Raw genomic sequence first — 11,431 nt, 5'->3', positions numbered from 1 at the left:
AAAACTCAAAATAGAGCTTCTCATCGATGCATCCAATTAATGATAGCTAAATGATGTCACAAAAATGAGACAGATAATTTAAATAAACCAGGAAGCTATATTGGAAAAAAAACCCTATAAGATGAGGTTTTCGAGTTACCGAAGCCTAGCTATTGATACGATGAGAAAAAAAAAGAAAAAAAGTGGATATCTTATTCAAGCCAACGTGGAACTATTACTGTCAAATGAGGAAGAAAAAAAAAGAGTCTGGTTATTTAGGTCTAGGACGAAAGAAAAATAATCCTTTGGCACTCTGCATTTACAAATATGGCTGCGATGAAAAAAAAAGTGTTTGTCCATTATATGGTAAAGATCCGGCGAAAACCATCAAAACCGTTGGCGATATCCATCCGGTATTTTTAAGTTATTATAAACTGCTATCAAATATTGATCAAGCAATTTTGTTTCGAGTAAATTGCACTCCACAGTTCTATACTTTTATGCTTTTATCAGTTTTTTTGACTAACTTTTAATGAAGAGTAATATATTTTGAAATGTTAAATTGCATTTCACATGCCATTCTGTAGTGTATGTTCCGATGGAGTGGAAGAATTCCACTTCGAGTTTTGTAGCAAGTTTGCATAAACGTTTAGTACGAAGCCATGACCTTGTGAAGATTCAAAATTCATGTTTGACCGATTTAGGTAGCTTTGACGGATGAACAACTTGAGAAGATGGCCGTTCCATCTGGAGAACTGATTGCAGTTGAAGGCACAAAATTGAAAATATCAAGAAAATTGTACAGTCATGCAGAAATGATCAAGAAAAATGCGCTTAGGCAAATTTTTTTACTGATTGTACTATGCGGGAATATAACTTTGTTTTAAGGAATAAAAATCATTTTGCTTACTGAACTTTTAGGCTTCATATACCTCGTGAACTAATAGAAGGTGATAAAAAACTAGCAGCAGAAAGAGACAAGCGATCATCATTGACTCCAGCTGAACCAGAAGAAAGTATGGTACATGGGAACGACGATCATGATGATACTGATCCAGACGACGATATACAAATCCTAGGAATTCCTGAACCACCTAAAACAAGTTGGTGCAAATACGCTATAAATTCAGTTGTGCATGTTTTTGTAAATGTTGTTTGTATATAGAATCTGTCATTCCATTACTTCTAAGATGTCTAGTCTGATATCTAGTAATATGTCTGATATCTAGTAATACCTGCTGAAAACATTGTTGTTGATTTTTCAATAAAAAAAGTTTGATGGCAGATTCTAACTAATGGTAAGCTTGTTATCCGTCTTGCGGTTGATGAGAATTGTAGGCAGATATATTCATAATTTTAGGCAAAGCTCGGTTAACTACAGCTGGTTCAAGTAAGCGCCGACATACTGCTGAAATGGAAGATTACCTGTACGGCCCACAAAAAACCGTTAAACGGATAAGAGCTGATCCAAAAGTTAGTTTGTATAAAACACTTGCTTACGTGGATCCTAGTAAGTCAAATATTTTCATTGATTGTGATGCACCGGAAATTCAAGATGTGATTGGTATGAATCTCAGCTGTTTTCAAAAAGCCACGCAAAAAAAGCATGCTAATCATTATTTTGTCTCAATAGCTAATCATAAAGAAAACATAACAAATTGTAGGTATCGATGTCGATTGTTTTGAGCGAAATATTTAACGATGTTCGCAGTGTCTTCGGTTGTGAAGAAATTATGTTTCCAGTTAATCCAAAAAAAGTAACACTTTATACATTTATCACTGATAAGCATTATTTTAATTCCAATTAGGCAATTATTTAAAACCTGCAGAAAAGTTTCAAAACGGGAGGAAATCAATACCGTTCCAACTAGCAAAATAAAATTAGGAAAGGAAAGAAATAGTTTAGAGTGGCTGAACGAGATAGATTCTGTAAAGATGTTATTTTTAAAAAACCGAGGACTCTACGAAGGGAGTGAAATTTATACTTTTTCATAATCATTTCGTTGTTTAGGTCCCCGATTATTACAACATTATAAAGGAACCAATGGATCTGCAACAGATCAAGAAGAAAATTTCTGAGAATAAATACGAATTGAGACGGCAGTTTCTGTATGATATCAAGCTGATAATGGATAATTCAATTCTTTATAATGGTGGTGGCCACCCTATCACAATTACTGCAAAAAATGTTAGTTTTCTGGAATTGGGAAATAAAAATGTTTCCTCGCTTTCTGTTTTCATTTATTTTTAATGTGAAAACAAATCCTAATACTAGGTATTTGAAATGGCATCCAGACATGTTGCTGAACGCGAACAGAAATTGATTGCTTTGGAGAAAGCAATTAACCCCTTGCTCGATGATAATGATATCATTGGTTTCTCATTTATACTGAATGAAATTGTACAGGAGTGTAAAAATATACCTAAAAGCGTTGCATTCCATTTTAAAGTTGACCCAAAGAAGGTCAGTTTCATATTTCGTCGCTTTCACTAAACTTTCAAATCAGTTCACCCGCATTTGTCTAGAATTGTTGTAAGGCTACACTACTACTAATGGAAGTAATTTGCAGATATCTATTGTCGCATTTTTTTAAAACTGGAATGATGCTTTCCTTTCCGTTTCACTGGACCGCTTGTAATCATTGTTAATTTTTCCATCATGCCCTCTTATTGCTACTGCATATTCTTGTGACTGGCAAGAATTGCTGAAACATTTTTTTGGTTTATCAAATAATTGAGTTTTTTAGCTGCCTCAATATTATGAAAAAATACATCAACCGATGGATTTGGGTACCATGCAGCAAAATATTAAGGAGCATCGTTACACCACTGTCGAAGCATTCCGAAATGATATTAAACAGGTTTCAATTTTTATTTACTTTCTTTCAGTGAAAAGAAAAAATGGTAATCATTTTCCAAATTTTATACAAAAATAATGAGCCGATTTTATTTTCCTAACTAATTTTAAGGCTTTGCAGATCAGACGGAACAGTGAACTGTATAACGGACCCCCAGAAACATCACAGTACACATCGAAAGCTGTTGAAATATGTACACTGGCCGAAAAGATGCTTGAGGTGTGTTTTCTATTATATCATTTCAAATTCAAGATTATATACTCTTTTTAATGTAAACAATGTCACTAAATGATTGCTACATTCATTCATCTTTGTTTACAACCGTTAAGCTACAGGAACGAAAGGAACAGTTAGCGGAACTAGAGATGAATATACAGTCAACATTAAACGAACACGTAGATCTCGAATCAAATGCAGCGAGTACTATATGCACTGAAGAAGTAGAGGAACCATCTCCGGGTTCAAGACCTGATGAATCTGAATTAAGACTGAATGAAAATATAGTCAAAATGGAACCAGGTCCATATTTAGCCAGAAACCTGTCTACATACCTTATTATCATGGGCTGAACAGTTGGTATTACAAGCAAATTTTGTTTATTTACTAAATTTTGTTTTTTAAAGGTAATTTTTGTATATAATTTAGATGATGATGAAGAGATGACACCAATGGGTAATCTGCAGGATGATCTTGCTTTAAGTGGTGATGATGACCTAGATGACGAAGATCAGGATTTAGGTATGCTTGCAGTGTATTTGGTAGTACCGCAGCTCTATATTTTCAGTTTTAAGTTAAGTTGTAATCTATCTCTTATTTGGTGTTATGAAAGTTTTTTGTGATAATTATTTCATAAGTAATTGTTGTAATTGTGTGAGATGGGTTTGATCTATAAATTTTAGAAATTTTTCAAATTTGATTTCTAGGCAGCAGTTGTGATGCAACAGGTGAAGTTAATAACCAGTGTGATGTGGAGAATGATTTGCTACAATCTCGAATGCATACTTCTGGTCAGCTGAACGCAGATCTAGCACTGAGCGATACTGATGAGGATGAAGATGAGCAGTTTTTGGAGGCAAAAAGACCAAAGCTAGAAGATCTTACTACGCTTTGATTACGTCACGGGGATAATTTTTTAAGACGAGAGCAAAAAGGTATCATTCTCTTTTTTGATTTAAGAGCTCATTTGATGTTTATGCATAATACTCATTCTTTATTTTTTGCAAACCTTGTTAGCATAAAATTAATCGAATGTAATTATAATTATGCAATCCCAAGGCGGGATGAGCTATGTTTTGGCCAGCATTAGTCAGCAATTACTCATAAAATATGTACACAGTGCTCAGATTTTGATACCTGACTAAGCCATTGGGATTATAAAATGAGAATGTATGGAAGGCTTTTATTTTCAATAACTTTTGAATTTCAGCTAGGTTCTTTGTATGGAAAATTTCGCCATAATAACTAGCTAGCTCTAGTGAGTTTCGTCGTCTGAAAATCCGTGCTAGAAACAGAAAAGATGAAGTTAATGCTCTAGTGATTCAAAGTGAAGAGCTTGGGGAGATTATATTTGCTGCTTATATGTTTTAGGAGGCATTGCTGTCTAAAATTGCATTTCTTTTTTTTCAGACTCATCCCTATCTTAAAGTTGTTCACAATATCCAGCAGAATGAATTCGTTGGTTGTTCTGACCCCGCGAATTTATATTATGGGTTTTGTTTCTGATTATATTTGGTGCTGTTCTCTTTTTTTTTTGTAACAGTAGAATTACTTTGATTACTGGTGTATAGTTATGCTGTTCTGCAGTAATTTTGTTCGCAGGTCCTTCTGTTTCTTGGAAAAGAGTTTTGCAACAAAAGTTTACAGCATCCCGTTGTTCAAAGAACATTGTATCTCCTTGTTTGTAGTTTGAATTTCCTGATCAGAGTGGGCAGTGACAATGAATCCCAGGGTTCTGCATCAATCATGTCACAAATTGGTTGTGAAGTATTATATTATTGTATATTCACTGTTGTAACAACAGTTAAGGCGATGTTTTTTGTCGGAATTCATTCTTTTTTTCTTCGAAATTCAATTTTGTAGAAAAGTCCTTTTGAAGTGTTCCATTTTTCTATTTCGTTCCATAGATTTATAGCATTTTCATAGCGGAAGTGTTATCTTTGAATTCAAAATTTTCGTCGAAGAAATCAACAGCTTTACAGCTTTCCATCACCATTGTGGCATGGTCGTGGTAACAATTCTACAGTGGAATAGTTTCGCTTTTCGATGGATATAAAGCTAGTTGGTTTAACCATATCTCACTGCTGCTTATAGTTTCTGGTTCTAGAAATTTCAATAAAGGAGTAAACACTTCTTTTTGCATTCATTCGGTACGGTACTTCTCATCCTGAATTGTTTATCCTTCCTTCATAGATTGGATTACGAAATGATTTTTGTGTTTGCGGTTTCCTCATCCCACTTCGAAATATGTATGCAGTTGCTCTTTTCATAACCGTAATCCACTAGGATGATCAAATTCTAATCTGATTCGTAGTGCCTTTGCCGAGAATTCTTGAGCGATTCTCGAGATTTGGAGCAATCAAAACATCATAAAATCCGGAAATCTAAGGGCAGTTTTTGTCCTGTTCTCATTTTAAGTATGTTTTTTATGCCTGCGCAGGAGTTCGATAAAGCTTTGTTCAGAAGTATAGAAGAAATCAATTCACGCACAGATATTAACGGAACAAAAAGACTCCAGGAACATTCTGTTCAGAACAAATCGTCAATTTTACGCTTTACAGATAGGATTTACGGCGTAGAGCGCCCCCTAAAGGTGTCGTTTTCTTGAGTTTTTGACGGTAACATATTGACTGAGGAAGTCAAATCAAAGGAGATTCCCATCGTGCTGCAATATGACGGTCTTTATTTTCATTACTAAAAGTGAATATATATTCAGGTCGAAATTTCACTGATTCTCATTGCGGTAAAAGACCTCTGAATGGGGATGATTACCAAGTTTATTTAATATAATTCTGGTAGAATATATAATTAGTTTGTTTTCTTTTGATGAACCGTTATATGGCCTTTATGTAATATGGATCATTTTATCTGAATTATGTTCTTTTCGTTGTTGAACATGCAATATGAGACAGTAAAGTTTTTTAGTTAATATTTTCACTATTCCCACTAATTTTTTTAAAAATCATTTCCTATGTACAAAAGTAAAGTGGGGGGTGAAAAGTTAGTGAGTTTGTGTAGTTTTATAAGCAATGAGATTTTCACTGAATGGAATGACCTCTTTATCATTCTAAAGTAAATGGTTTCTTCAAATGTTAGATGCCCATTTCCGAGAACCCATCGTGAAGAAAGCAGTGTCTGTCAATCGTTTTATCGATCCGTCAAAATCATGCTTACTCCTTTTATTTGAAAGGGCAAGTACCCAGTAAGCTCCTTCATCTCACCGATAAAATCTTTCTTCACTGTTGTACTTTTTTAAGCAGTTGCGATAACTTCTATAGCCTTCTTTTCATGGTGCCATTGGAATCAATGGGAATATCCTTAGCAGTGTTTCAGTTTGTTTTGTGGCTTGATATGATCGAGCATCATTCACTATTCTTCTATCTCTTTATCGCATTTCCCACTTTCTGTCTCAGCGCTCCCATCGATTATTGTCATGAATCTTTATTGTATGGCATCTAAAACTGTCCCCCTGATTCTTGATTTAGCTATTGTGAAACTGACTTTTTCTCCGCCTAATTTAGACTCAGATGCGCCATCTTTCATTCCCTAATGCCTTGTCATTTATATTTGTCCTACTACTTTAAAGTAGAGATGTTTCTATTGATTGTATTTGTTTGTCAAACTGGACAGTGAAACTCTTCTGACTGTCAACGTAGCAGTCGGCGACATGTAAAAACACAGTACTGAGATAAATTGTCTGGTGCTTTCGGGTAGAAAAAAAAAAAGAAAAAGAAACCAGCCAGCAATTAAACCAAGCACCCAACAAAGTACAGAAAACAATAAAATTTGCTACTTTACATAATTAGTGCAAGATAAACGATCATTAGAAGGGCACTAAGGACGATGTGTAGTACACCACTCAGCCTTTTTTGGTCCCAGAACCAGCTTATGATCGAATGTCATGCACAGATTATTAAAATATAAAATCCATTTGAAATGATTTTACTGATCTTAGTTTTAGCATTTTGTAATGTATGCTTTTCCTTTTACAAATACTCAGTAAAAATCTTGGAAGAATTAGAGATCTGTTAAAAATTTATTTTATGGAATCAATATTGACCGTCAAGAACACATTTAAGTTGTGTCGAAGTATGCTAGTATTTTTTAAGAACTTTCAAGTAAGCTAGGAAGACATAGCTACATATTGATTAATAGAGGCTGGATGGTCTAAGTCAGGGTTGTCTAGATCAGTTGTCTTACTTCCAATCTGTCTGCTAAATGCTAGGATATTTTCGTGTTTTTATCGATATTCAAATCTCTTTTAGTATTGTTGGTTTTGAGAGTTGTTCTCAGGAATATTGATTATTATCTATAGGAGATTGAAACCGAAATGACATTGAAGTAAAAAGATCTCTTGGGTTTCTGCATAAGATTAACGCAATGCTTGTAGTGTGAGCGCATGTGCATATTGAAATAAAGCTCCTAGTAAATGGATAAGTTAAATGTCAGTAAATGAAGACCGGTTTTTTCGTATACATCCAGTACTTGGGTTTTTCTGATTTGGAACATGTGCTATGGGCGGGCGTGTCCGTCCTCATGCCAAGTTATACACTTTCAAGAATTTTAAGGAGGACGAAAAATCGATAAATTTGAAAATGCAGCATTGAAAAGAATGCTGTGCTGGTGCTGCTGGTGGCCATTCCGTTGCTGTTGAGAGATGGAAATGGATGAACGATAGGCGATGTGGTACTCGCAATTATCATTTCTCTTTATTGTCCCTAATTCCTTTCTTTTTTCATCCTTTCCCACTATTCTACACATTTATCTTTTTAAATAAATCATTATTTCAGGAACAAATCATTATTTATTTATTTTTTATTATTTCTAATCAGACGAAAATTCACATTCACCACGGGATCATACTTCATTACTTTAATCCTTCTCATATTCATATTTTTATTGTTGCTTGGAAGAAATCAAATTTCCAAATTGGTCTTGTTCTCAACAATTTAACGTGAGGAATCTTGAATGATTCATGACTCAACTCCGAAATCTCCAAAGATTTCCTTATGTCTTTTTAATTTTCGTAGGACTTTTCTATAAGTTGTTTTCAGAAATGTTTGCTTTCTTTGTTTTATGAATGAAAGTATGTATTGTTTTGACTTCACAAAGTTCCACTATACATTCGCTTAATTGTTCCTGCAGTATTTATTAATTAGGTCTTTATCTGCATTTCAAGTTTAACTCCGTTTTCAGGCCATCTCATCCGATCTTATTACATAAATGAGGACATTGTCATCTACAAGTGACCTTAAATAGTGAGTATATTTCTCTGGCTTAAACGTAAGATAAGTTTCAGTTTGTTGGACTCGTGAATTATTATGGTACGAATGATCTTGCGTACGATCGTAATGTGATTCAGTTTAGTAAAGTTTTGTGATACGATGAAGTTGCATCCTTTATGAAGGAAGTATTCTGTTAAATCATCTCATCTTGTGTGACTGTTCTGATTAACAAGATATTTGATGTCGAGTGTTAGAATTCACATCTTTTGGTAATGATAATCTTGAAAAACAACTACGTTTTTGAACACTTGGTTGTTTTTAGGTATTTTACTGATTGGGCATAGGTTCATGTAATTTCTGCAATATGTTCGGTTTGTGATGCAGCTCTCCTCAGCTGTTATTGATCTTTTTTCTTCCAGGTAAGCAGGACAAATACTACAATAATGGCTGATGTAAGGTCCCCAGCTGATAGTCCCTCAAAGCATATTACTGTTGTTGATGTTTACGATCTGGCTGCTTCAATCGGTAAAGATTTTGAACGAATTATTGATGAGTTTGGTAATGATAGTGTACGACGAATTATGCCCAAGGTAATTATGTCCAAGTAATTATGCCCAAATTTTCTTTATAAATTTAATCTGGTTATTCCTTTCAATTTAAACAGTATGACAGTATTGTGACTGAACTAGCTTTTCACTGTTTGCATCATATTTCTCGTTTATCACTTTTAAATACATGCCAGTATGAAGTCATGTCTTAAAGAAGCTTCAGCTGAAATCAAATTATGATTTTAAAACCTTGAATTACCAAGAACTTTGAAATTACAAAATGAATGGAAATCGCAAAATAAACAGAAAGGGAATACTTTCATTATATATGTAGATTTTGGAGGACCTTTCATTATCGCAGAACATATAAACTTCCGTCATAGAAAGGGGATCTTAAAATCTGTGGTTGCAGTTTTTACTCCGGGAAATAATTTATTTATTTATATGTAATCGCTACTCAAACATTTATAAATTGCTCCCAATATAATATCAATTATTTTGTCAAATGTTCTCCTATTGTTCAAAAAGTTCCATTTATTGGAAAAAAAATTGGTTAGATGAATGGAGTGACAAGGTAGTATTTCCTCAGTATTTCTTCCTGGTGTTTCAAATCAGAGCAGTCCTCTAAAAAAAAAATCTTGGTTATAGTAATGGATCTGATTAAAAAAAAAATTAATGAAAAAAAAACCTTGGTTATAATAATGCATTACATGACTTGCTTTTATAGTATATTTAGCGGGGAAGAAAGAAATTAGGAATGAGATTTCAGTTGTTGAACAGCATCGGATGTTATGGCGTATATAGGGAGGAAGCTGGTAGAATGGCTTCATCGATGTTTTTTATCAGCTATATGCGGTATTAAAAAAAAGTAGTTAGTTGGGAAGTTAATTTTAATGTGTAAGTGGAGAAAGTATGAAAGTAGTGAAGAAAGTATCTTAATATGTAAATGTAAGTGAAGAAAATTTTAATATGTAAGTGAAGAAAGTAATTAGTTAAGCGAGGGATATATACCGGCGGGATTTATCGTGCATGCGACATTTTAGTTCCTTTATGACCAGTGAATTCCAGATAAAAAAAAATGTATCAATAAATTTATTGATCCAAGTCGTTTTTTTTTAAAAATTTCACTGATTATTTTAGTTACTGGTTTTTCCTTGCTTAATTTATCATAAAGCTTAGGTGATAGATTTTTAAATCACAGTTTTCCTCTTTTTCTGCTTTTATTGCTGTTTGTTTTTTACATTATGGTTTTTATTATTTTAAGTGATGGCCTGTCTATCTAATTGCTGCTTGGAAAGTGTTTTATGGCATAGTGTAGTGTAAAATAAAAGCTTATATCATTTTGTTTAAGTGGTTACACATTTTTACATCTTAAACATTTTCGTTTTACTTCATTCGCTTTAGAGTTCTTTAACTTCAGTTTTGCCATTGAAAGCTAATGTTACTGTGTCACTGTTTGCAGGTAATCTCGGCACTCGAAACGCTCGAATCATTTGCCAATCATAATGAAAAAGAAAATGAAGAGATTTTGATGTTGAAGAAAACAGTTGAAAGATTGGAAAATGAAAAACAGATGAAACAGCAAGACCGGATCAAATTTGAATTGGTGGTCATTTTGTTTTTAGTAGTAGTGGAGCTTTTTGTTTCGATCTATTTTTACAATGTGGCTTGTTGATTGAAGAAGCTTAAGTTCCATCCACTCTTGTAATATTATCTCTTTTAATTATTCCAAATACGAAGTGACATGAGAAGTAAACGCCTAGTTCAATTTGCCACACGAAACATTGGAAAACTTGTTGTTACAACTGCTTATATGAGATTCTAAATTAACTGTTATTTTGTGTTAGGGACGATATCAAAATAGTGTTTTTTTTACAGTCACCTAAATATTCTTTTATTGAATTTACCTATAATTGCTCTTTATCTTCTCATCAGTTCTTTCTCTTCTATAACGCTAGTGACAATAGGAAGTTTCACTGAATTGTGGGTCCTGTTTTTTATTCCTAATCCTGATTTTGCTTTACGCCTTTCTCACGTTCTAGTCAGTCTGCTGGGTCTGAATTGCTTTTCTCCTCTTCATTCTTCTAGAGAGAAATCATAGATGGATTTCAATTCATCATATTATATACTATGTTAAATATAATGAAAGTAACATCAAAAATTGTAGGAATTGGAAGCAGTAGAAGAGAATTATCGGAAGGAAATCGATGATCTGTGGTCGATGGTAAAGAATTTGCAATTGGAAAACAAGCATTTATCATCAGCAACAGGAGATGACGCTTCAACGCTTAATTCTATGAGTATTTTTCTTTTTCAGAATTTGCATCTTGTAAAAGTTTGAACAGATTATCTGTTTTATCAGTAGTGAAAAATTTTGACAGCGATAACGATGGCAGTGACAGATAAATATTTCATATTTATTCATTGTATCTGGAACATCGCTAGAAAGTCCTTTTTCTCCTTTTTTTTTTGTACCTGGAAAGATGGGCGAGACTCTTGGTTTAAAAAAAAAAAATCCAGTAATCATTCATTTTTTCATCGGTGTTAATAAGTGCCGTTTTCTCTAGGTTCCATCAAATTTTCAATGCGTAGTAAACCTTTTTTT

At 33.6% G+C, this 11,431-nt stretch overlaps 2 protein-coding genes across 2 annotated transcripts in view; both read left to right on the top strand.

Moving 5' to 3' along the window:
* The window catches only part of LOAG_17786 (bromodomain containing protein), a 15,200-nt gene extending 10,321 nt beyond the window's left edge, over positions 1 to 4,879 (top strand). The window contains exons 32-43 of the mRNA XM_020450448.1: positions 684 to 817; positions 901 to 1,082; positions 1,340 to 1,452; positions 1,644 to 1,736; positions 1,991 to 2,167; positions 2,255 to 2,443; positions 2,727 to 2,840; positions 2,958 to 3,056; positions 3,173 to 3,356; positions 3,483 to 3,575; positions 3,761 to 3,988; positions 4,464 to 4,879. Coding sequence (XP_020305877.1) covers positions 684 to 817; positions 901 to 1,082; positions 1,340 to 1,452; positions 1,644 to 1,736; positions 1,991 to 2,167; positions 2,255 to 2,443; positions 2,727 to 2,840; positions 2,958 to 3,056; positions 3,173 to 3,356; positions 3,483 to 3,575; positions 3,761 to 3,948 — 1,566 coding nt within the window. The 3' untranslated portion in view covers positions 3,949 to 3,988; positions 4,464 to 4,879. The remainder of the gene's footprint in view (positions 1 to 683; positions 818 to 900; positions 1,083 to 1,339; positions 1,453 to 1,643; positions 1,737 to 1,990; positions 2,168 to 2,254; positions 2,444 to 2,726; positions 2,841 to 2,957; positions 3,057 to 3,172; positions 3,357 to 3,482; positions 3,576 to 3,760; positions 3,989 to 4,463) is intronic.
* Positions 4,880 to 8,681: 3,802 nt separating this feature from the next.
* The window catches only part of LOAG_17785 (hypothetical protein), a 5,792-nt gene continuing 3,042 nt past the window's right edge, over positions 8,682 to 11,431 (top strand). Inside the window, exons 1-3 of the mRNA XM_020450447.1 lie at positions 8,682 to 8,868; positions 10,289 to 10,432; positions 10,994 to 11,126. Of these exons, the coding sequence (XP_020305876.1) occupies positions 8,722 to 8,868; positions 10,289 to 10,432; positions 10,994 to 11,126 (424 nt within the window). The 5' untranslated portion in view covers positions 8,682 to 8,721. The remainder of the gene's footprint in view (positions 8,869 to 10,288; positions 10,433 to 10,993; positions 11,127 to 11,431) is intronic.

This window comes from Loa loa, assembly GCF_000183805.2.
Source record: "Loa loa unplaced genomic scaffold supercont3.128, whole genome shotgun sequence".
In the NCBI taxonomy this organism is placed as follows: domain Eukaryota; kingdom Metazoa; phylum Nematoda; class Chromadorea; order Rhabditida; family Onchocercidae; genus Loa; species Loa loa.
The sequence above is the reverse complement of the archived record's forward strand: the minus strand, read 5'-3'. Positions and strand labels throughout refer to the sequence as shown.